General features: G+C 42.5%; 1 protein-coding gene across 1 annotated transcript; it reads left to right on the top strand.

Moving 5' to 3' along the window:
• The first annotated feature begins 374 nt into the window (after nucleotides 1–374).
• On the top strand, nucleotides 375–26,241 carry mrps5 (mitochondrial ribosomal protein S5). The gene is made up of 11 exons (XM_036960218.1): nucleotides 375–495; nucleotides 4,296–4,433; nucleotides 7,262–7,387; nucleotides 8,106–8,339; nucleotides 15,230–15,264; nucleotides 22,122–22,212; nucleotides 22,583–22,629; nucleotides 23,247–23,304; nucleotides 24,698–24,760; nucleotides 25,352–25,488; nucleotides 25,631–26,241. The coding sequence occupies exons 1-11, from the start codon at nucleotides 417–419 to the stop codon at nucleotides 25,853–25,855; spliced, it is 1,233 nt and encodes a 410-aa protein (XP_036816113.1). The 5' UTR covers nucleotides 375–416; the 3' UTR covers nucleotides 25,856–26,241.

Genomic DNA, 26,241 nt, shown 5'->3' on the forward strand with positions numbered 1-26,241 from the left:
AAGGTTTGTCTGTATTCTTTCCCTTTAAAAAATAAAAATCTATAGAAATTAGCATTTAAAACCTGATAAAAATGTGCAAATGTGTCACAAATAGCCAGAAGAAATCGAGCTAATTTATTTGTACAGTTATTTCACACTGAATAATAGGGTTACAGTATATGCCACCCCACCCAATAATTATTAACCAGTCAGCCCTATACCAATATCAGATGTGGGACAGATGTAGTCTACACGCGTAAAATCAAAACACTGTACTTCATTAGCTATAACTTTCATTACATTTCATATAGCTTTCATCTAAATGCATTTTAAACATATTTACCTGAAGTTTATCAATAATGTAACGTTATCTCGTTTCCTAATTAAACAAACTCAATCATATTCATTATTTACAGGCACATCTCAGCCTACCTGTTATGCTATTCAGGACCTTTCACAACATCAAGATGGCGGCGTCCATACGGGTGTGCTGTGCCCTCCGAATTACGCTGGGAGGTGAATATATTTCCTAAATTACAAATTTCTGTCACACAGATGTTTTACCCAAAAAGGGCCCTAGAATATGTAATCGGATTGTATACTGAACTGTGTAGTCTATTGGAATAATGTATATTTTCATAGACAAATTCTGCACACTATGCTATGGCTAATACTAGCTAGCTATAGCTTGTCATCCTCGGCTTGTCATTTAGCCAGACAGCCAGCTAGCTATGTAAACTACCCATTCCATCACAATGGGATTCATATCCATATTTCGTTTGGATCGCTTTCGGATGAATGCCTGGTCCATCGCTTGACGACAATGACTAGTTGCCTAGGCCAGGGTTATTCAACCGGGGGTCGACGAAGGTACTGCACGGAGTCCGCAAAAATGTGAATAAATAAAAAAGTGGAAAAAGGTTCAATGTTTTTATGAATAGTGCTAGAAACAACAGAATAAACGGATTTTGAATTACACACCTACACCAGAAAAAACAATATATTCTAATCACCTTTTATTTCTCAAATAATATTGAGCAAATTATAGTTGCTACTGTCTTTGGTATTACACTCACTGGAGTGTCTGACATAGGCTTTGAAAAAGCACCAGCGAATTGGCTACCAGTGTGGCAAGTCCTGCTGGCTACCAGTAAGCTTTCTTGACTTGGACATAAATGTTTGCCAACACATGGCTAACATTTGTTTAACCAGCTAAACAGCTGTTCTTGGCGAAAATGTGTTTTGAGTTACCTTTCTAGCTACTAGGTTATGTAAGAGTTTACAGTTCTTCTAATTTATAATGTGGAGAGGTCAAAATAATGAGACATTTTTTACAAAATTAATTTTAAAATGTTGGTTGCTTCTCCTTGCTGTTATCATTCCACTGATGAGAAGACAAGACTTTAATAGTTTTTTTGCTAATGTATTATGGGGGTTGATGGTTTGCCTGGGAGGGGGTGCTGAGGAATATTTCTGTCTGTAATAAAGTACTTTAGTAGGGAAAACTCATTTGGATTGGCTGATGGTTGTGCCTATGCCCACCCATTGCTGCACCCCTGCACAGTCATATGAAATTCATAGGATAGTGGCAAATTAATTTATTTCAATTAACTGATTTCCTTCTATGAACTGTAACTCAGTAAAGTCTTTGAAATTGTTGCATATTGCGTTTTTGTATTTTTGTTCAGTATATATTCACATCTATTTGTCCTAATCTTTAGCCTCATCTGGGATATACTCACCGGACAGTTTATTAGGTACACTCATCTAATACTAGGTCGTACCTCGCTTTGCCTCCAGAAAAGCATGAATTATTCGGCGTATTCTACAATATGTCGGAAACATTCCACAGGGATATTGGTCCATGCTGACGTGAACAGCCTGTTCCGTCTCATCCCAAAGATGCTGTATTGCGTTGAGATCTGGGGACTGTGCAGGCCACTCAAGTAAGCTGAACTCGCTTATCATGTTCCAGGCAATGTTTTTCTGCTCCTCAATTCTCCATTGTTGGATATCGCATACCCACTGGAGCCGCTTCTTCTTGTTTTTAGCTGATAGGAGTGGAACCCGGTCTGGTCATCTGCTGCAATAGCAGCAGGATCGATGAGTTGTGCGTTCTGAGATGCCGTTCTGCACACCACTGTTGTACTGTGCCATTATGTCTGTTTGTGGCCTGCCTGTTAGCTTGCACAATATTTTCCATTCTCTTTTTTGTGTGTATTTTGCATCATTCTCGGTAAACCCTACACAAGCCCAGGGAGGCGGATGTTTCTGAGACACTCGAACCTGGCACCGACGTTCATACCATGCTCAAAGTCACTTAAGTCCCATGTTTTGCCCATTCTAACATTAAATTGAACAGTAACTGAATGCCTGTATGCCTGCTTTATATAGTAAGCCATGGCCACATGACTAATAAACTGTCTGGTGAGTGTATTTCATCACACAGACAAACAGCCATAGTGAAGGAAGTTTCCATAGTGCATAAAACATTGCCACCCGAGGAGCTTACTTCTCTGCTCCGGAAAGATCGCAGGTAGAAGGCTCTGGAGGTCCATGGAATATTCTCTCTGTAGCAAATGTAGCGAGATGGATAGAGATACTGGAACGAGATCGAGCTATAAGGGTGCTTTCCAATCACACAAATGGATGCCAGTGTTATCCTTATATGCACTTAGCAGCGGCGTACCGCCATTGGAGGGAGGAATCATTTTCAGGATGCTAAAAGTTTTCAGAATAAATTCTAACTCCTGTTCCTATAAGCTGGTAGCATGGCAAAAATACAGAAATCGGTGTTGGTAGCCAAAGTCATTTTACTGTAATGCAGTTGATTGGTGATGATGGCATGAACATATATTGGGGTTGACATCCATAGAAGCATTATATTCAGATTTGTGTGAAATACACATACAGTGCATTCGGAAACTTTTCAGATCCCTTCACTTTTTCCACATTTTGTTACGGTACAGCCTTATTCTAAAATGAATTTAAAAAATATATATATATATATATATATAAATAAAAAATCCTCATCAATTTCCACAAACTACCCCATAATGTCAAAGAAAAAACACAGTTTTAGAAATGTTAGCTATTGAGCTCAGGTACATCCTGTTTCCATTGATCATCCTTGAGATGTTTTTCTAACTTGATTGGAGTCCACCTGTGGTAAATTCAATTGATTGGACATGTTTTTGAAAGGCGTACACTTTTCTATATAAGGTCCCACAGTTGACAGTGCATTTCAGAGCAAAAACCAAGCCATGAGATTGAAGGAATTGCCCATAGAGCTCTGAGACAGGATTGTTGTTGAGGCACAGATCTGGGGAAGAGTACCAAAAAATGTCTGCAGCATTGAAGCTCCCTAAGAACACAGTGGCATCCATCATTCTTAAATGGAAGCAGTTTGGAACCACCACGACTCTTCCTAGAGCAGGACGCACGGCCAAACTGAGCAATTGGGGGAGAAGGGCCTTGGTCAGGGAGGTGACCAAGAACCCGATGGTCACTCATCGTGTGGGGATGTCTTTCAGCAGCAGGGACATGGGCACTAGTCAGAATGGAGGTAAAGATGAACAGAGCAAAGTACAGAGTGATCCTTGATGAAAACCTGCTCCAGAGCGCTCTGGACCTCAGACAGGGCAAAGGTTCACCTTCTAACAGGACAACGACCCTAAGCACACAGCCAAGACAATGCAGGAGTGGCATCGGAACAAGTCTGAATGTCCTTGAGCGGCCTAGCCAGAGCCCGGACTTGAACCTGAGAGAACATCTCTGGAGAGAACTGAAAATAGCTGTGCAGTGACACTCCCCATCCAGCCTGACAGAGCTTGAGAGGATCTGCAGAGAAGAATGGGAGAAACTCCCCAAATACAGTGTAGCGTTATACCCAAGAAGACTCGAGGCTGTAATCACTGCCAATAAAATAAACTGTTTTTGCTTTGTCATTATGGGGTATTGTGTGTAGATTGATGAGGGGGGAAACGATTTAATCCATTCTAGAATAATGTAACAAAATGTGGAAAAAGTAAAGAGTTCTGAATACTTTCCAGAGGGACTGACTGTACATGTGATTCTGGATGACAACATAAAGATGTTTGTTTTCAACATTAGGGATATTTTCCTAAACAAGTTAAATCCGCTTCGTGTTTTGTTTCCTTGCCACGATACTAACGAGTATCGCGATACTGATATCGTCCCGGACCTGTCATTAACACCCAGAATAAACAAGACAGGATCATTTGCATTAGCTAATTTATAACTGTTCTAGGTAATTTTACACTAGTAAATGGCATTACCTCTATGCTGTGTTTCAGGGGTAGCACCACTTCGGACAGCAGGGGGCGCCCTGCCTCTCTCTCACCTAGCCAGACCCACTGCCTCTCTATGTACTGCTACTCCACCAGCCCCTGCTACCTGGATACAGACCAGACATAGCAGTTTCTTCAACAAACGTAAGTGCTGATGTTCCCTAACTCTCAAGAGTCAATAGAGCACCTATATTGAAGCTTTCCAATCAATAAAATCATTGTCATTATCAGCTAAGCTCTTCAAGTGAACAAATCAAGTCATTATTTGCTGACATCAGCTCTGACGTGGTCAACCCTCGCAAAAATGTTGCTGATATTCACAATGCTAATCATCTCTGACTCGGCTCTGGTCTACGAATGTAATATCTTGATACTGCCCCAGTATTACCAGAGGCAGCACTATAATATAGGCTTAACTACTTGAGCGTTTTTAATAGGACTCACATAAAATGGCCTGAGCTCACTAAGTGATACCTATTCACAGTGGTTGAACCTGTCAAATGCAGAGCTTCCACAGGAAGGTGTGTGTCTATCAGCGCAACACAGCAGTGGCAGGCAGCCACGCTGTTTCCTGCAGCATCTCACTGAGATAATTACTCATGCTACATCTGTCACCACCAGCTCCGTCTCAGCCAATGCATGGAAACCCCAAAACACCCACCATTCCTCCCACTTTATTAACATGCCACCTTCAGTTGACACTCTCTCAGCACATATTTCTATTTGCAGTGTACTTACTCAAGAGAAATTGTTACTTTGATTGCTTTGTATCATCATACTTTGCTTTGGTGTATACTGATGTTTCGGAACACTTTTTTAAAGATTTTGTTGACAAATTATTTTTTAGCAATGGGTTTTCACAATTGACTGACATCCATTTGAACTGCTTTGGGAAGACTGCTTTGGTTCTTTTTTTTGATAGGAAAATGTCCACTTTTCCACAAGATGTGGAATTGCAGAATTATCACTAGATTCTGTTCCCTTTAGTTAGTTACCTTTATCACATAAGTTGAGCTAAAAACCTAGGCTGATGTGATGCTGGGTTTACTAATGTAAAACATGAGGGAAATGAATTGTCCCAGTGGGACTCAAATGATTGTTTCTCTGCCTGACGCCAGGCGTTCTAATAGCTGGTCGTGGCAGCCTAACACAGGATCATTACTACTGCGAAGGAAAGACGCTGACTGACTGACTGACTGACTGACTGGTGGCAGAGCAGATGCTGCTGATGCATATATATATATATATATATATATAGATTTTAAAATTGTAGCATCACATAATGGTGTCAGACATCTGAGTGGCCAGCTTTACTGACTGGCCACAGAGAAGGAATCAAGGGAGAAGAGAAAACAGGGTCCCTCTGCTTGTGCATGGTGTCAATGTAAGAACTGTTGTGAAAAGGTATCACTGAGTGATGAACTTTTCAACAGACCTCTGCTCGAGGGCTTGGTGCTTTGAAGATAATATTTTCACTAGTTCATGACATTGTTGGAGATGAGCTGGAATCTTTTTGTTGAATACTCAGAACTCTGTTCAGAACTGTTCAGAGTTCATGTTTGATTATATTTAGTCTCTGAACAAACGTTATTGGATTAGAAATGCAGTATGCCTGTTAGCTGCTTTAGTTTGCGTCCTATTTTAAGTCTTGTAGCAAATAAGTCTCCTTCCCATGGGCAAAGTGAGGGAAAACAAACTTGCATACTGAGAGGGAAGCCTGGCCTGTTCTTGTGCCTTTCAACTTTTTTGTATACCTCATCCCTGTAGTGGCATGACTGGCATCTGATGTAGCATGGTTGTGTCATCCAAAAGGAGAGATGGAGGAAAATCATCAAAGTTGGTGTGCATTGGCACCCCAGGAGTGAGACTATTGAAGCGCTCCAAGCTGCCAGCATAGGTTAGTTTTATTTTGATTGACCGGTAGTATTGTTGATCTAGAATGGATTAATTGCTACACTATCTATCTAGGTCTAGGACTCCCTTTTCAGACTTTCCTCATGGCAAGGACACAAGATTTAGCCTCAAGCAAGGTTTGGCTCTTTGACAATCATAGCTTTTATTAGCCTAGTGCCTTGTTGCTTTGCTGTAGTACAAAGCTCCATTAAATTCTCAAACACACTGGTTACATCTCCCTTCACATGCTTTAATTAACTCCTAATCGATTCTCTGTGCGGCACCGAGCATCTCCTTCTAAATCCTTGAGAAGCGAGCAGCCCGGCTGAAAATAGATTTTTATTTGGGAAAAACAAACTAGCATTCTCGCTCTCTGAGTAATAGCAGGTGTTTGTTTGCTGGAATGCATAGTGCGCTCTAGCAGGTTTGATTAGTGTATGACTGTAGATGCAGATTGGAATTTCTGGGCTCTTTTGTTGGAGGTCGATCCCAGACTTGTTGCAGAGAGATTGTGCTGCTTCTGTAAACTAAAGTCGAAAAACATTTTTGTACTTGCAAATAGTAATATTATGCCGACTGTGTTCAGACACTCAGGTCCGTGAGGACAAGGGCGGCCTGTAGCGACGTTAACTAGTTTCCTTGTTTACTTTCTCGGTCTGGACAAGTAAAGCTACATCAAAGAGAAGGTTCAATATATTTCAAACTCTTTAGCGTTCTAATTTTCTATTCCTAGAGTTTTGTAGGTAGGTAAAACATATATATATATATATATATATATATATATATATATATATATATATATATATAGGCTAAGATGATCCCTTGTCGTGACCCCACTCTCTGAGTGTGTCTCATGGGGAGTGAGACATGCAAAAAACACATTTCCATTTCACACCACACATTTGTACAGGTGTGTGAAACAGGACAAATATAAGCACCCCCTTTTTAAATGTCTTTAAAAAAAAATCTGTGTCCTACAGGCAACCAGACGATAGTTTTCAATATTCTGGACAAAGATGCTGCATTGAGGTTGTCAGATTTGGCAATTAAATCCCCCTTTCTGTGTGTTATCATTGCAGTGACAGCAGAGGAGCTTTGGAGGGGAGTTCTGGCAGAGACTGGTGCCGGTGCTCGAAAGGGCCGAGGGAAGAGGACCAAGAGGAAGATGAAGAAGGATCTGAACCGAGGCCAGAATATCGGAGAGGGTAAGATGGATATATTGTTTTAGATCTATTTAATTAATAGTTATTTATATATCCCTGTAACCCAAACATTTGACTTTGTTGGGGAAAGAGTAAACCCACTACAATTGGTTGGTATCATGTATATTTCTGTCTTTAAGGCCAAACCTGAATTCGAGTTTGAATATTGATGGCTAAAGTTTGATCTGAATTTCCTTCTGCTAATGGGCAGTAGACTATTAATCTGTTACCAGTAGTCTTTTAATTAATTACATTAATTTATAATGAACAGATTAGTCCTCTTCTCTTTTCATCTATCTCAGTGCCGTTTAAAAAGTAGAAATTCATTGAGATTGTTTTATTGCTGAGCTGTCTGCGGCCCAGTCAGTCTCCCTCTTTCTTTTCTGGCCCTGTTCAAATCCATCAAACCCTACAGATGTGACAAGATTGTGTAATCAGTACCGCATTGGAAGAGAATAGGCGTGACTTCTCTTCCAATGTTCTTGTGATTTTTGGCTGCACCTCGTCACACTGGTTGAAGTGCTGTCTACTCCCTGTAATCATTGCCCCATTTCTCCCGTCTGTGTCTGTCTCTGAAGACTATTCTTTATACAGTCTGTAACGTATAATAAAGTTGAAGTTAGTGCTCCGTTTGAGTTGAGTTAGTGCAGTGGAGCGTTTAGGACAAATTAATGCTTCTTCCCATAAAAAAAACCCTAACCTCTCTCTGTCTCTCTCTCAGGGCGCGGGGGGTTCCTGTGGCCGGGGTTGAACTCTCCCATCCTGAAGAGCGGGACCATACAGATCATGTCTCGCCGCGGGGAGTCAGAGCAACAGGAACTGCAGGCAGAGCTTCTGCGACAGCGCGACGAATGGGATCGCAGGAGGAAGATGAGGGTGAAGAGGGAGCGAGGGTGGACTGGCAACTCCTGGGGCGGCATCAGTCTGGGGCCCCCTGACCCTGGACCCAACGGAGGTACTGTGCGTGTAAAGCATGCACATTAGGGATGTAACGATTTCCCCAATACACATTGGTCCCCGGTTCAAATGTTTAAAATATGAGCAATCCAAATGTAGCATGCATCGGTAAGAAAATAGATGAAATGTTATGAATTGGCTGTTTTTCACTCAAATTACTTATTTTCTTCCTTCCCGAAAATACCTAATCTTCTGTGACAACTGCGTCCTCTCCTTCAGTGTCAAACTAAGCATGTCATTATGTTGACAGTTATTGATCTAGAAGTCATTATGCATGCTGAACAACCCCAGGAAATACCAATAGCCTAGTCAAACTGCACGCTGAGCAACGAGAGGTAGGCCTATTCCTGATCTGGCACATACAGTGCCTTCGGAAAGTATTCAGACCCTTTGACTTTTACCACATTTTGTTACGGTACAGCCTTATTCTAAAATGGATTACAAACAAAAAAAATCATACGCAATCTACACACAATACCCAATAATGACAAAGCGAAAACAGGTTTTTTAAATTTTTTGTAAATCTATTATTACAAAAGAAAAAAAAATACTGAAATACTTGTATATAACATTTCAGACACTTATTATGAGACTCAATTTCGAAATTGAGCTCATCTGCATCCTGTTTCCATTGGTCATCCTTGAGATGTTTCTATGACTTGATTGGAGTCCAACTGTGGTCAATTCAATTGATTGGACATGATTTGGAAAGGCACACACCTGTCTATATAATGTCCCACAGTAGACAGTTTATGTCAGATCAAAAATCAAGCCATGAGGTTGAAGGAATTGTCCGTAGAGCTCCGAGAGAGAATTGTGTTGAGGCACAGATCTGGGGAAGGGAACCAAAAAATGTCTGCGCCATCGAAGGTCCCAGAGAACACAGTGGCCTCCATCATTCTTAAATGGAAGCAGTTTGGAACCACCAATACTCTTCTTAGAGCTGGCTGCCCAACCAAACTGTGCAATCGGGGAAGAAGGGCCTTGGTCCAGGAGGTGACCAAGAACCCGATGGTCACTTTGACAGAGCTCTAAAGTTCCTCTGTGGAGATGGGAGAACCTTCCAGAAGGACAACCATCTCTGCAGCACTCCACCAATCAGGCCTTTATGGTAGTGGCCAGACGGAAGCCACTCAGTAAAAGCACATGACAGCCCTCTTGGAGTTTTCCAAAAGGCACCTAAAGACTCTGACCATGAGAAACAAGATTCTCTGGTCTGATGAAACCAAGATTGAACTCTTTGGCCTGAATGCCAAGCGTCACATCTGGAGAAAACCTGGCACCATCCCTACGGTGAAGCGTGGTGGGAGCATCATGCTGTGGGGATGTCTTTTCTGTTGCAGGGACTGGGAGACTAGTCAGGATCGAGGCAAAGATGAACAGAGCACAGAGAGATCCTTGATGAAAACCTGCTCCAGAGAGCTCAGGACTGTTCACCTTCCAACATGACAATGACCGTAAGCACACGGCCAAGACAACGCATGAGTGGCTTTGGAACAAGTCTCTGAATGTCCTTGAGTGGAGCCACCAGGCGAAGGGTGGCTACTCTGAAGAATCTCAAATATAAAATATATTTGAATTTGTTTAACCCTTTTTTTGTTACTACATGATTCCATATGTGCTATTTCATAGTTTTGATATCTTCACTATTATTCTACAATGTAGAAAATAGTCAAAATAAAGAATAACCCTGGAATGAGTAGGTGTCAAACTTTGACTGGTACTTGATATGAAAGTGATGTCTGGGTTTTACATTTTTTATACATTTGCAATAAAATAAAAACAAATTAAAAACTATTTTTGCTTTGTCATTGTGGGGTATTGTGTAACGAAAACGAATTTTAGAACAAGGCTGTAACATAAATTGTGTAAAAAGTCAAGGGGTGAGGCCTCTCCCGGGTGTCGCAGTGGTCTAAGGCACTGCATTGCAGTGCTAGCTGTGGCACCAGAGACTCTGGATTCGAGCCCACGCTCTATCGCAGCCGGCCGCAACCGGGAGGTCCATGGGGCGACGCACAATTGGCTTAGCGTCGTCTGGGTTAGGGAGGGTTTGGCCGGTAGGGATATCCTTGTCTCATCGCGCACTAGCGAATCCTGTGGCGGGCCGGGCGCAGTGCACGCTAACCAGGTCGCCAGCTGCACGGTGTTTCCTCTGACACATTGGTGTGGCTGGCTTCCGGGTTGGATGTGCGCTGTGTTAAGAAGCAGTGCGGCTTGGTTGGGTTGTGTTTCGGAGGACGCATGGCTTTCGACCTTCGTCTCTCCCGAGCCCGTACGGGAGTTGTAGCGATGAGACAAGATAGTAACTACTAACATTTGGATACCACGAAATTGGGGAGAAAAGGGGGTAAAATTCAACAACAACAAAAAAAGTATACTGAATACTTTCTGAAGGCACGTTCAGCATTCAAATCTTTGTAAAATGGCTCACGCAATATTAAGCTCTGGAGCAGGTTTTCATCAAGGATCTCTCCGTTCATCTTTGCCTCGATCCTGACTAGTCTCCCAGTCCTTGTCACTGAAAAGACACCCCCACAGTTGAGTGACAACCATGTATTATTTTTAATTTTTTAAAATGCGCCAATTGAAAATTTGTGATTTACCTGAATAAAAGTAACCTAAGCTACTGCTGGAGACACAATTCTCATTTGGCTATAGGTAGACTACATGCTGATCGGGCCTTACATTAGATTTGGTTTAGATTGTTCAGGTTCACCATTGTTTCAAGCAAAACTACCCAAACTGTCAATGTATATATGGTCATTTTTAGATATACAGGATAAATCATCATTTCATAACGTTGTTACCCGCACTGCATGGTCGAAGTGGAAGAAGAGACTCACTCCGAGTCTGTCAACTTCCAAACGGTCTTAACCATTCGATTATGAGATGGGGGTGAAATCCAAAGTTGTGCTATGTATTCATTGGCTATGGAATAGCAAAACATTTTAAGATGAATATTATACATTACTAGCTCAAACTTTTAATCTGCAAAAATGTTAAATTAATTAATGGGTGATGGTGATTTCAGATCAAAAGTGTATGTGCGGGGGGGCAAAAGGCAAACATTGCCCCCTAACTGACAGTGGGGTGGTAGATGCTCAATGCCACGCCACGCCCTTCCATACGTCACCTCTGGCCTAGCTGTACTATAGTAATGACCGAGCGTATTCCTCCAGCCAGACATATCAGACATATTCACAACACTGGGCCATTTCTCCCAGCATTCTATCGGCTCTGGTAATCAATACCCCTGGTGGTAGTGAAATGGCAGGTTGGGTCACTCTTTTCCTTCTGAAAGCTCCAAATGCCAACAGCCTCCACAACTCGGCGCCTTTCAAACGCTGCACCACACGGTAAAGGCTCAATCCACTGGGGAGAGCACAGCCCGTACCTCTGTCTGGAAAGGGCAAATGTCACCTGGAGCTAGCAGTTTCCTGCTTGACGTCCTGAGAGCCAACCGAGCCTAGCGAAACACAATGAAAGGCCAGACAGACTGACAGGTCTCTTTCCCACTAGAGACCCTTCCCCTCCCACCAACCCTCTCCAACACTAAGGCTAACCAAAACGTGATGATTTAAATTCATTATATATAAACAATATTTCAAGGAAATTATCTAAAAAACTTTGAGATTATTTTGATCAAGTCTTTGTCGTTTAAAATGATGTTTGAGATCAAGGCCTGTTGATAGATTCTAGATAAAGTGTAAAAGTCATTTTAAAGGAGGAAGGATGAGCGAGGCCGTCTGTAGGTCTGAGGGATAGCCCATTAGGCCCATTAGCACCTCATGACTGATGGAGAGTAAGATTTAACAGGAGGGACAGTGCGGCTTTGTCCACATTTAGAAAGTAATCCCTCTACCACCCACTCACCCCTTCCCTCCCTCTCTCGTTTCTCAGCTCTGTCCATCTGGCTCTTCACCCCTCCGAGGGACATCTTATTTAGGGCTTGGAATACTAAAGTAGTCAATAAGCTTAAACATTCAGAACTTGAGAATATAAGTTGCCAGAGTAACATATTGGTGTTCCTCTGTCAGAGTTCTCTTTCAGTTATGTCTTCACACTATGTCTCTGCATCCCCTCATCTCCCTGTGAGATGAACACTGGTATCAAATGGGTATTGTTCACCTGCCTCTCCAACCTTTCCTCATCCCCCTCCACCCCTACCACTGTTACTACGGTAACACACCACAGACAGAACCATCTCTGTTGAATTGAAGTCGTCCTCACACCGCACGGCCAGGATTTATTTGTTATACATACACTACCGTTCAAAAGTTTGGGGTCACTTAGAAATGTCCTTGTTTTTGAAAGAAAAACACTTTTTTTGTCCATTAAAATAACATTAAATTCATCAGAAATACAGTGTAGACATTGTTAATGTTGTAAATTACTATTGTAGCTGGAAACGGCTGATTTTTAATGGAATATCTACATAGGCGTACAGAGGCCCATTATCAGAAACGATCACTCCTGTGTTCCAATGGCACGTTGTGTAAGCTAATCCAAGTTTTTCATTTTAAAATGCTAAATGATCATTAGAAAACCCTTTTACAATTATGTTAGCACAGCTGAAAACTGTTGTCCTGATTTGAAGAAGCAATAAAACTGGCCTTTAGACTAGTTGAGTATCTGGAGCATGAGCATTTGTGGGTTCAATTACAGGTTCAAAATGGCCAGAAACAAAGAACTTTCTTCTGAAACTCGTCAGTCTATTCTTGTTCTGAGAAATTATGGCTATTCCATGAGAAATAGCCAAGAAACTGAAGATCTTGTATAACGCTGTGTACTTCTCCATTCACAGAACAGTGCAAACTGGCTCTAACCAGGATAGAAAGAGGAGTGGAAGGCCCTGGTGCACAACTGAGCAAGAGGACAAGTACATTAGAGTGTCTAGTTTGAGAAACAGACGCCTCACAGGTCCTCAACTGGCAGCTTCATTAAATAGTAACACCAGTCTAAACGTCAACAGTGAAGACGTGACTCCGGGATGCTGGCCTTCAAGGCAGAGTTACAAAGAAAAAGCCGTATCTCAGACTGGCCAATAAAAAAGAAAAGATTAAGATGGGCAAAAGAACACAGACACTGGACAGAGAAACTCTGCCTAGAAGGCCAGCATCCTAGAGTCGCCTCTTCACTGTTGACGTTTAGACTGGTGTTTTGCGGGTACTATTTAATGAAGCTGCCAGTTGAGGACCAATGAAGTGTCTGTTTCTCAAACCAGACACTCTAATGTACTTGTCCTCTTGCTCAGTTGTGATCGGGGCCTCGCACTCTTTCTATTCTGGTTAGAGCCAGTTTGCGCTCTTCTGTGTAGGGAGTAGTACACAGCGTTGTATGAGATCTTCAGTTTCTTGGCTATTTCTCGCATGGAATAGCCATCATTTCTCAGAACGAGAAAAGACTGACAAGTTTCAGAAGAAAGTTCTTTGTTTCTGGCCATTTTGAGCCTGTAATCAAACCCACAAATGCTGATGCTCTAGATAATCAACTACTCTAAAGAAGGCCTGTTGTATTGCTTCTTTAATCAGGACAACATTTTTCAGCTGTGCTAACATAATTGTAAAAGGGTTTTCTAATGATCAATTAGCATTTTAAAATTATTAACTTGGATTAGCTAACACAATGTGCCATTGGAACTCAGGAGTGATGGTTGCTGATAATGGGCCTCTGTACGCCTATGTAGATACCCCATTAAAAAAATCTGCCATTTCCAGCTACAGTAGTCATTTACAACATTAACAATGTCTACAATGTATTTCTGATAAATTTGATATTTTAATGGACAAAAAATGTGCTTTTCTTTCAAATCAAGGACATTTCTAAGTGATCCCAAACTTTTAACGGGTAGTGTATATTTATTTCCTCCACTCTTCTGGGCTGGGTTGGTTATTACATTTCCTGCCTTCCGATTGCGCTCTCTCTGTCTGCTAGTCACCACAGTGATGGATTACCATGCGATGGCGTGGACGGGAGCCTAAATCACAGCTCTGGATAGGAGCTGGGAACGCTTGACCTTCGACCTTCATCCTCCTCTTTCTCATGCTAGGGTTACCCCACCTCCTCACAGATACCTTCACCAAGCCCTGCTCTTAAATCCAGGAAATGTCCGGTCGCCGCCTGTCTCTGTTAGAATCCCTTGTTAGAGTATTGAGGGAATTACTGACACGTTGCTGTTGGCAAACCTGAGCTAAATCACTGACAGATTTACCTTACTGGATTTATTTACCTCCCATCAAAAGTGGAAAAATGAATCCTGTTATGGTGACCTACCGTAAAACCTTCCATTTAAACTAGCCCCATGTAGTGAACGTCATGTGTTTGTTAACAATTTGTTTTGGATTTCTATGGGTTTACCACAGACATTCTCTACTATTTTAGCGATGGAGTACACTAATAAGCAAGTCCGATTTACCCATGCCATCAAATAAGTCAATAAACGTTTTCCTCTCTCCCTCTGAGAAGTCTGCCTCATCACCCCTTTATTTGTCTCGCTAAAAGCTGACTGCTAATTTGCTTTGATCAGCTCTGAGAGTTGCTTCTGTGACTCCCATTACACATGTAATCTAAGGCCAATTTTTTTTGGATTGAATTTGCCTCATAAACCCAATCAGCACAGGTGAACCTTGTCATGTTTAGTGTCTGATAGAAGGTGATGTTGCAGTTTTAACAGTATACAATCAGAGGTATTCGCATTGGGGAAACAGGGACTTTATCAGTCCAAACAGTTCTTCTCATAAAGGTCATATCAAATGTTTATTTTTTTAAGTTACATATATTGTTTATTGGAAACTGTATCCTGGGTTAACATGTCATGCCACTGGAAGTCACCTTTTACCTCCATGTTACTCTGTTTTTTACTACCTTATATTCCTTTCTTTTTTTTAGAGACTTACGATGACTTTGACTCCCGAGTGATCGAGGTGAGTGCTCTTCAAATACTAACCCAAAATGTTGGAATCGGTTACCATGGTATTAACCCAGCCCAAAAGGGTATGTCGGCGCATCTAGCAAAGTCTGTAGTTTTGAAAAAGCAGGGCAGACACGATGCAGTAGCGTAGTGCTATTTGGTGGCTTTGAAGAAAAGTGGATGGGAACCCTTTGATGGTTGATGTTCCCGAGACTTGGGAGAGCTGGGTTTGATCAGTGGAGGCTGGCTGGGAGTCTGTCTTGAGTGTCATCTGCTGCTTGCCGTAACTCCTTGCCCGGTGAGGAACAGCACCCAGTTGAGGAGCTGGGTGCCGACGGGCCTCTGAACCTCCCTGATCGAAGAACGTGACCCACGGCTGAACTCACTGGGCTAAGACGCAGAGATGAACAGGAGAGGATACGACCATGGAGCGCACGCACACAAACCCTACCACAGTCATGTTATAGTCAGTGTATTAGACACAGTGTGGAAAAAAGGCAAATGGGGGGCTACAGGAAATGTCAACCCACCTTCCAGCCTCCAAACATAGAGCATAACATGATTCCACTTGCATGCTCTCTGTCTCCCAAAGGACTGTTCTATGCCATGGTTGCATGAGAGAGACTGTAGGCATAGCCATGTTGTCAACACCGAGGTCTCACTGCAACTCAACCCACCTAACTGAGGAAATGATGTCGTTTTCTATTTTGGTAAATGGAGGAAAGTACGGTGATATGAATATGGTGGCGATATGGATATTACTAACACGTTGTTATCAGGGGCACCCCTCTGAGAGGATATTGGAATATAGACGTAGTCGATTACAAAACACTTTGATAAACAGATTAACAAGCCAACCGTCACCCAAAACAAACTCCTCGCCATCATCATCAATCCTCATTATGTGGCAGAGAGAGAGAAGAGGGGCTACAGAGATTCAGGGTTACGTTTAGCTTTCCCATCCAGTCGGAAGAGATCTCATGGTAATGATGGTCTTTCCATTTAGGCTAATTTAATAAAAATTGATGATGTGGAGGGCCCAAACAAACAGGGACCATCCATAGAGTTTTTCAAAAGAGCTGAAGAATGGGATTTGGTAATCCAATTTGACCTTTTTAATCTGGAATAAAGGTTCATTAAGTAACATTGACGGCAGTATGGGTATAAGGTCAGTTGTTATAATGAGGAGTGTCAAATGTGTATTTATAAGGGATGTATGCAGGCTATTTTTAATCTAGCTACCTTTATGTGGTTTACTCATCACTGTTTCCCAGTGACAGTGTAGAAGTAGTACCATAAACTGTCCAGTCGATGGCAAGGTGTTCAAAGCACTGAACATACGCATTCTGTGAGCATAATACTTTGGTATGTATCAGAATCATCTTATCTGAATATTTTCTGAAAAAACGGCCAGATTGATCTGATCCTGAATTGCAAAAAAAGAGGATTACAGAATGCGGATCATTCAAATTTTGAAAACCTGGGCCTAGGGATGTGATACACAGAGCTACTGAAATCCACCCCAAGGCATTAAGCCATTGTAATAAAGTCAATTTATACCTGCCGCAATGGACCTGCACCGCATTTCCTTTTTACTGTGTAATTCCACAGTGATTCTTAAGGGGTAGACGAATTGGTTGCCATTTCATTTTTCATCCCCGAGTTAAGGTGCATAATGCATTTCGGATAGTTTTTGAGGGTCAAGTTGCCGTTTGAAATGTCTGCGGGTATCAGGTTTAAGATGGATAACATGGGTCTGAGAATGCTGCAGTCCTCTCCATTTCAGTCCTCTCCGTTGTACTCCCTCTCCTTCTCTTTTTCCCAAAGTGAGTGCTAGACCCCCTACTCTCAGCATGATGCTACAGTCCACATTAGACGTTCATCTCCGTGACCCTTGAGCCACTAATAGATGCGGTAAAGAGGTCAATTGAACTCAACCAAAACAATGGAATTTGCCATGGAGATAAAGAGATGTGGGGGAAAGATACAGTCTCCTCATTGCCCCCCAGAAAAAAATGTCTACATTTTAGGCTATTGTTTATGTGTATTTTTCACTATGTTTAGGTAAAAAATCAGAGTATTATTCTTTTATGGATGTCAACCCCAACACATGTTCATGTTATTGTTGCCAATTAACTGCATTACAGTTGAAAACAACTTTGACTACCATCAATGATTTCTTTATGCTAGCTATGCTACCATCTTATGCGAACGGGAGTTAGCATTACCAGTCACTTCTTCTAAACCTGAAAAGTGAGAACTTCTACATGTTATGTAGCAAAACTTAAGCACATTGTGGGCTTGTTATAATAGATAAATCAATACGGATTTGATGAATATCCACTTTGTTAGATCAGGTTTGTTTTATGTGTGCCAATCTGGTCAACCTCTGCATTCCATTGTCTCCTTTACCACATCTATGTGTTTGTTCTGTTCTAAAGACACTACTGCCTGACCAGGTTTCACACACCTCCCTTTTCCAATCTGTCAATCATGTCCCTGAGCTGTGATTGACCAGTAAGCGGCTGAATGGTGTAGCAAGACACCTGGCAGATGTTTAGTTGGCTGATGAGGCATTTGGATGAAATCCAGAGCGGCGATGTCCCTATATCTCTGTTTCTCCAAGATAGAGCAATGCTGTGATTGTTTTCTTAACATGGTGGTGATATTTATTTTGAATCTGAACATTAGGCTGAGTACTTGACATTCCCCTCAAAGCCTGGCAGGCTGATTAAAGCACGCATTCCTTAACATGTGAGCTGTGGTTGCCTGTACAGTATTTACCATCTTCTTCAACATAAAGGTACCACTATAGATTTCTATTGACTTGGAGACAGAGAGGGAAAAGTGTTGGGAAAATAGAGAGTTAAGATGAAAGGAGCGAAATGAGGGGATGTGAAGGAACGCAATGGATGTTTCTCTTGCGTAAGAGATTTTGCTGAAATGGCCTTAGAGGTCCATGTCGGCCTACTGTTCTGTTTTGTTGCTGTTTGTTGTTCATTCTGTTTGGACAGCATTATGACAGCTGTATTCAGAGGTTGGGCATGTGTTGGGCCCAGTGCCCAGCTGTCGTATATCGTAATGCGGTCAGCATTGACCCAGGCCTGCAGCAATCAACTAATTAAATATGTCCTGCATTCATTGCACTGATAATCCTCCCCAACCTCTGCATGTGCTCCTCTTTACATAAATAATACAGAGCCACAGACACTCGTGTCCCCCGGAAACTGATGGATCAGTTTATGAGTTCCATCTCCCTATAAATATACATGAATTATATGAAATGCTTCCTGGAAAGGGGGAGGATTTCTTCCCAAGGACAATAGCACCATGTCATTAGTTAGTCAGTGGGTTGGGACAGGAGAGTGCACTTCCATAGGAGATGGCCTGGCTCCAATGGCACGGAGACTCAGGCCTCTCACAACTCATTTCATTAAAAGGGGATGAATACCATTACGGATGTATTGTATAACTACTAGCTACACAACCTTCAAAGTATCCCCAAAAGTCAAAGATGTGTTTTAAAAGATGCACCACTCTTGCAGTAGAATGGAATGTGTGCTTTGTTTTATTTCCCCATGGTCGTTAATCCATTCCATACAGTAGCTCAGTGATTCTCCAGTATGCACATAGTGAAGTGGTGCACTGTGTGTGGTCCATTAGTCCTGTGTCAGCCAACATGGCTCACTGTTTATAGTACTATATTGTTAATTATAAACTGGGCGATTCGAGCCCTGAATGCTGATTGGCTGAAAGCTGTGGTATATCAGACCGTATAACACATGTATGACAAAATGTATTTTTACTGCTCTTATTACATTGGTAACCAGTTTATAATAGCAATAAGGCACCTCGGGGTTTGTGATATATGGCCAATATACCACGGCTAAGGGCTTTATCCAGGAACTCCGCATTGCGTCGTTCCTAAGAACAGCCCTTAGCCGTGGTATAACGGCCATATACCACTCCTCCTCAGGCTTAATCAACACATAGCAGTGGAGTTTAGTTAAATCTTCCTCCACAGTCCAGGGATGTAATTCAATCCACCGATTCTTTTGCAAAATGTTTCTTAAATGGAAGCAAACGAAACGGGTAGGACCTACCTGAATTTGTCCAATAGAAACTCTCCAATAGTTTGCTTCCATTTGGGTTCTTAAACAGTAAACAGTTTCCCTAAAACACCACTGATGAGTCCCGCCATGACACTCAGCAGCAGCTCCTCTAAGATATCACTTCCCAACTCTCCCTCTCTGCCTCGCATTGCACTGGCAAACTTTCATTTTATGACTTCATGCATGTTTAACTATTCCAATTATGTTTTCTGCGATGCAATTTGCCAGGGCACCCGCTAACTTGAGTTAAATAAGTATGAGGGTTCTAGAGACAATGTTGGTTCCTAATTGTATCCGGGTGAATAGAAAACAGTTCTCTGCGACTTCGTAATAAGCAACAAATGGCAACAAGAATATAATGGCAAAGTAGCTTAACGACACTGCCAATACATTAGCTTGCAACTGGAGCGTTGTCTGACTCGCTCTTTCTTGCTATTCCCCCCTCTCTCGCTCTCTTTCTCTCTCTCTCCCTCCCTCTCTGTGGGTCTAAACACTTTTATAGTGAAATACCCAGCTGTGATGGTTTCCTCCTTTTTAAATGGAGTCATAATATGTTGGGTTTTTAGCAGGCTTTTAATGTATTGCTGTAATGAGAGCTCTTTCTCTCTCACGTGCACACACACACATACATGCCTACCTACCTTCAAACAGACAGGATCTGCAGTGGGGTTGTGTCTCTGGCTGGCCACTGGCAGTTCCCTGTCACATAGGGAACAGCTGGCCCGCAAAGGCTCATAACCCACCTAGACAGGGGGGCACAAAGGGGAACTTCTGAAGTCGGTGTTGTTGAGTTATGAGCAGAGTTCTGTTGGACCGGTACCAGCTCTACATCTGTTCTGTCCTGGTTCTGTCTGTGACTGCTGTGAGCCCTGGGAGGATCTCTTACTGTCCAGCTGTACCAGCTCCCATGGGGGGAGGGAAAGAGTGGAGAGATTGAATTGGATGAGGGTACTAGTAGGATGGGTTAGTAACCTAGTAGTAGTGGACGGGGTAGGCTAGGACTGGGTGAATAAGCTGTGTGTGTGTGTGTGCAAATAAACGTTTCACGGTTAGTCTACGCCTGTTTACGACGCACATTCTTTTAACCTTTTTATTTAACTAGGCAAAACGGTTAAGAACAAATTCTTATTTACAATGACGGCCAATCCCGGATGACGCTAGGCCAATTCTGCGCCACCCTATGGGACTCCCAATCACGACCCCATGTGATACAGCCTGGATACAATGTGATTTGGTGTGTGTTGGGGAGGAGAGTTGGTGCATGATAATTATGCTGTACCTCCCTCTCGTTTTCCCCCTCTAGCTTATGTATCTGCCTCTCAATCTCATCTCTCACTGGTCTCTCTTTAATCCTGTCTCTTTAACCTCTAAAGAGTCTCTTACCCATCTTGCCACTCATTTTTCCCTCTTCTGGGTTTGACCGGAATGGGGGAAAGCTGTCATGGTTTCTTCATGCCTCATCAAACTCCTCCACATCACACTGAAGAGCACTGACACTTATTGTACACACTCAAACTTTCTGGATGTAGGTAGCCCAGGAGTACACTAGTATCACAGCCAGTCTACCACATGGAGGGGCCAGGAGTTTTTCTCCAGGGAAACAAACTCTGGAAAAAAATCCCCTCCGTGTAACCTCACATGCACACACACATAATCAAACATGTTTATTCTTGTTTACTTCTTATATTATGTACAATTATAATTCATTTGCTTTGTTTTAACTGATCGAACACACTTTTATTTGTTTTACCTGCATCTGTGGTGTGGTTTTCCTATAAACCCTTTTGGGCTTCTCACCTCACCTATGCACCGTCTTTACCAGTTGAATTTTTTGGTCTGTACAGTTTTGTCTCACTTAATTTCTTTGGTGCGAATAAATAAAACCTAAAATGGTGGCAGTGATGGTCTATATCAGAGGATATTGTCTCAGTATGTTTGCTGTGTGTGTTCTTGTGCGTCTGTGTGTGTGTGTGTTAAATGTATGTTCTATGTCAATGTGTTTGTGTGTTACAGGTGTGAATGTGTGTAGAGCAGCCGTTGTCTCTCCTCCTGTGCTGTATGTATGGCTAACCCTCAGCTCTGAAATATGCTCACACTGCCCCCTGCTGCCTCCAATGTCACACTGCAGCTCGTAAATCTGTCCGGAAGGAGGGGAACAGAGTGAATGGACAGGGAAGGGCAGCACTCGTCTGTCTATACCGATCGATGGGAGGCAATTAAATCTTGAGAGGGTGTCTAGGAGGGATGAGATGGGCTGTTTCCCCAGGAGGAAACCCACAGACCATCTCCAGACAACGGCAGGAACTTTACTCAGTCGAAACATCGGACACAAAGTGGACACTGGCGACTGGGGCCTTGAAGGAAAGGTCAATCCCTCTTAAAAAGCCAAAGGTTTAATAAGGTGCCACCTGCATTATTTTTGATAACAATTAATCATTTGTTCGTTTGACTATACTCTGGTCTGTTTTTTTCCATAGGACTTTAAGGGGGAAAGCAATTACAAAGAGGGAATACGTTTATCACCAAATCCAATGAACCTGGGGCCTGCCTCCCTTTAGTTCTGCCCCAGGGCCCATCCTCTGTTTTATAATAGCATGTATATGGAATTCACTGACATTCTGCCTCCCATAAATACATGTTTCACATTGTTCTGGTTTGCAGTAATGGGTGTTTTTTGTTCTGACTGTCCTCTAGGGGTCAGTCTAAGCTATTTTAACCTGGTGGTGGTTGTTTGAGTTTCACGTTTTATTATTGACAGGTGAAGAGCGTGTTCAACATGACAGCCAAAGAGGGCCGGAAGAGGTCCATCAGCTGCCTGGTAGCTGTTGGCAATGGGAACGGGGCAGCAGGTGAGTCCAAAACCCTGCTGAAGAGTAGCTCCAGGGAGAAGTGGTGGCCACTCCTGAGCTAGCTACACTCAGGTTGCAAAGCCTCTCTACTTTTTCCTCCGTGTGGCACTCAAAAGCTTTCAGTTCACTGAGACAGATGAGCGAGCCAGAAGTGTCTTTCATGGATTGGAAAGGGACTGGTTTATCTGTAGAAGCTGTCAGCTTAATGAATTATAAAAATAAAAAAACAGCAGCATGAAAAGATGAACCATAAAGCAATCAGATATGGAAACTATGACAGGCAGTGATGCTGATGTGGATGAATCTAAAAACACAATTCTTAAGATTATTATATATTTTTGTATACTTATTTCCATCTTTTCTCCTGCAGGTTTTGCCTTGGGTAAGGCGGCAGACCGTCAAACTGCACTGAGAAAGGTAAAATGTTTCCCTGTTACCTGGAAAATACCCATACTGGCACTCTACAGCAGGGCTGCCCAACTTCCTGGAGATCTACTGTCCTGTAGGTTTTCAGTCCAACCCTCTTCCTGAAGATCTACTGTCCTGTAGGTTTAGAGTCCAACCCTCTTCCTGGAGATCTACTGTCCTGTAGGTTTTCAGTCCAAACCTCTTCCTGGTGATTTACTGTCCTGTAGGCTTTCAGTCCAACCCTCTTCATGGAGATCTACTGTCCTGTAGATTTTCAGTCCAACCCTAATTTAGCATATCTGATTCAGCTAGTTAAGGTCTTGTTGAGCAGCTAATTAGTAGAATCAGGTGTGTTAAATTTGGATTGGACTGAAACCCACAGGATGGTAGATCTCCAGGAGAGGGTTGGACTGAAAACCCACAGGATGGTAGCTCTCCAGGAAGAGGGTTGGACTGAAAACCCACAGGATGGTAGATCTCCAGGAAGAGGGTTGTACTGAAAACCCACAGGATTGTAGATCTCCAGGAAGAGGGTTGGACAGCCCTGTTATACAGTACGTGTTCAATAATGGAAGTGGCTATGTTGAAATGTGGATACACTGACAATGGTCTTCTTACCATAACAGGCAAAGAACCGAGCAGTGCACTATTTGTACTACATTGAGAGATACAACGACCACACTAGTAAGTCACTATTTTTGTGGGAGGGTCTCTGCGTGCATTGAGTTTGAGGGTGAGATCAGAATGTTTGAGGCTTCCTCTCTCATCCTTCTTACTCCTCCATCTCCTCTTGGCCCATTCAGACACAGGGCTGTTGAATAAGGGTCTGTTCTGTTCTGGCTAACATGGTTTTTGTGCTTACTGTCTGAACAGCGAACCAGGCTTGTTCTATGCAAACCCTTGTACTGCAAGTGAGCGAGCTAAAATAATATCTTTGCTATTCCGTCAGCATAGACTAATCAAACTATGTCAACGGTAGTCATGTTGCTAAAGGCTTTCTGCAGAGGAGCTGTTGCTACAAATCGGTAGATCAAAGAGAAGTGTTTTCACTCTAGGGGTTTGGGCATATTTCTCTTGTTGTAAGTTTGTCGGTGTGAGTGTCTCACTCTCTCTCTCTCACACACACACACACTGAAAGAGGCTGTTCCTAGCAGGCCCAGACCTACTGCAGCAGCTACTGTAAATGTTCTGTTCTGTGGGTGATGGGTTCGTGACCAGGGTTCGTGACCCAGTCTAACACAGGCTGGCTCTTTGACTGTCGTCACTAACCCACACAGTTACATTTGCTCAAGGCTCTGACTCACCATCCAAGGTTCATCAGGAGTAGGGTTGCAAACAGAGGGTATATTACTGGTAACTTTGAAAGTTTATCGGTAACCTTCAAGTTTTTTATTGTATTTTATCACCTGGCATTTAGGGGCCTTTTTGGGTACTTCAGATTGTCACAGGTGTCTGTAATTATCTCTGGCCCGCTGTCTGACATTATCACATAAAATGAAATGTATAAAATAATCAAATAAGATGATTGCAAAAAAAATGAATCACAAAGCTGTAAAACATTATCTTAAATATAAACCATCAACTTAGTGAATACCACTGGTGTATGAGGGTTTCAGCATGACATATCCTTTATTTGTTTTTACAAACTTTTATAATCTATACTATGTTAATGTGTATTTGTTGTCAATGTTTTGACATAAAAACAGTCAATAATTGGAAGAGTTGCAGAGTTAATTTTTTAAAAATCCTTTGTTGATTAGATGCTTTTTTTCATGAATTAGGACATTGTCTCTTGAACCTTTTAGTCTGTCCACTTGAAACTCATGGACAGATGTAAAAAAATATATATATGTAGTTATTCAAGTATAAATTACCAATGTTACCATAGATTACTTGTTAATTACCAAATTAGCGATAGTCACTGGTAGTTTTACAACCCTAATCAGGAGAAATCAGAAAATGCCCCCCTATTCACTACTTAGTGCACTTTTTTTGGCAAGAGGTAAAGTGCAGGACAGGCTGGGATGAACTGACAGCTGGGTTGACTTTGATGGTTTGTTTCTTCTGTTTTTAACAGTTTACCATGATATCAATTCCACTTTCAAGAGGACTACCCTACTCATGAAGAAACAGCATAAAGGTATAGTAGAGGGGGTTCAGGGCTGCCCCTAACAGAATGTGTTCCACCTAAAAGAGCAACGAGTTGATGAGAGTTGAACTGACAGTGCACTGAGAAATGATACCATGACAATGCTGCTCTCATACCCTATACACAAACACACACAGTCTCTCTGATACTGTTCACATAGACACAGTCACAAATCTATTCACTCACACAAAGGAACCCACACATCTCTCTCTCATTTACGCCCTGTCATGTAAACCGCCTAAGGGGCAGTTGGGGTCTTGTGTAAAGGATTATGAAACTCCAGTGTAGTTGTGACACTGGCTTTTGGAGTAGTATCCACTCAGACCTTTGTCCTCACTCACAACACTAGTGTTAGTGTCTGTTCCCCAGTCTTAGACTCAAGCGATGTAGGCACAACCTCTCCTAAATATATCACTTATCAGAGATTAGTTTGGTGTCAGTTAATACTCTTAACCGTGCATGTTTTTCATGTCTATGAGTATGTGCTTCTGTGAATGTCATTTGTTTGCAATGGAAGAGTCATTGACAACACCGTGATAGGCATAGAGGTTGGCTACTAGTCTGACTAGTCTCTCTCTCTAGGTTACGGACTACACTGTCACCGTGCGGTCATCACCATCTGTAAGCTGATTGGTATAGAGGACATGTACGCGAAGGTAGAGGGCTCCGTCAACCTGCTTAACATCACCAGGGCTCTATTCACCGGACTGGCTAATCAGGTGAGCCGTTGTCAACATCGTCAGGGAGACCTGCTGGCTCTGGCCAATCGCAGGAAATCTTCCTGCAAAAACATAGACGAGCTCTAAACACACGCACACAGACACTGCTTTAGACTAACCCTCTCCCCTTCTCTCTGTGAAGGAGACCCACCAGTCCCTGGCTGAAAAGAAGCAGCTCCACGTGGTAGAGTTTCAGCCGGAGCGCGGGCCCCTACCCCTCATCGTGGCCACCCCTAAGAAGGGTGTGCGACCCGACCCTGAACCTGAGGAGGAGATCCCCAACACGCGGCTCAACTGGGACGACGTCCGTGCCTCTCAGGGCATGAAACGCTCTGTCTGGGCCGGGCTCAAGAGGACCATCTGGTGACCACAACACAACCATAACAGTAGACCCGCCCTATGGACCGGTTGAGATAGGTTGGGGCGATGTTTGGCTGGGTTCAGGTTGTTGGGTTGAGAGTGTTACTAGGAAGGAAGCCTGTCTCTCAGGCATCATACGACTCGTAAGATTGGACCCCAGTGGAAATAACATCATCAAACCGAGACATTTACTGTATGCATATGTATAGCATCATGACTTAGTATTTCACCAAAGGTTGTGAAATACTCCCAAAAGAGTTTCACATCTAAACAGTTTAATTCAACCAGTGGATCTTTTAGGCTCTGTAAGAATAATGTTGTTTCAAAATCACTTGTTCATGTGACATTGCTGAAGATCTGAGCTGTCTAATTAAAAATTGAAACTCTCCAAAA

This window comes from Oncorhynchus mykiss, chromosome 23, assembly GCF_013265735.2.
Source record: "Oncorhynchus mykiss isolate Arlee chromosome 23, USDA_OmykA_1.1, whole genome shotgun sequence".
NCBI lineage: Eukaryota > Metazoa > Chordata > Actinopteri > Salmoniformes > Salmonidae > Oncorhynchus > Oncorhynchus mykiss.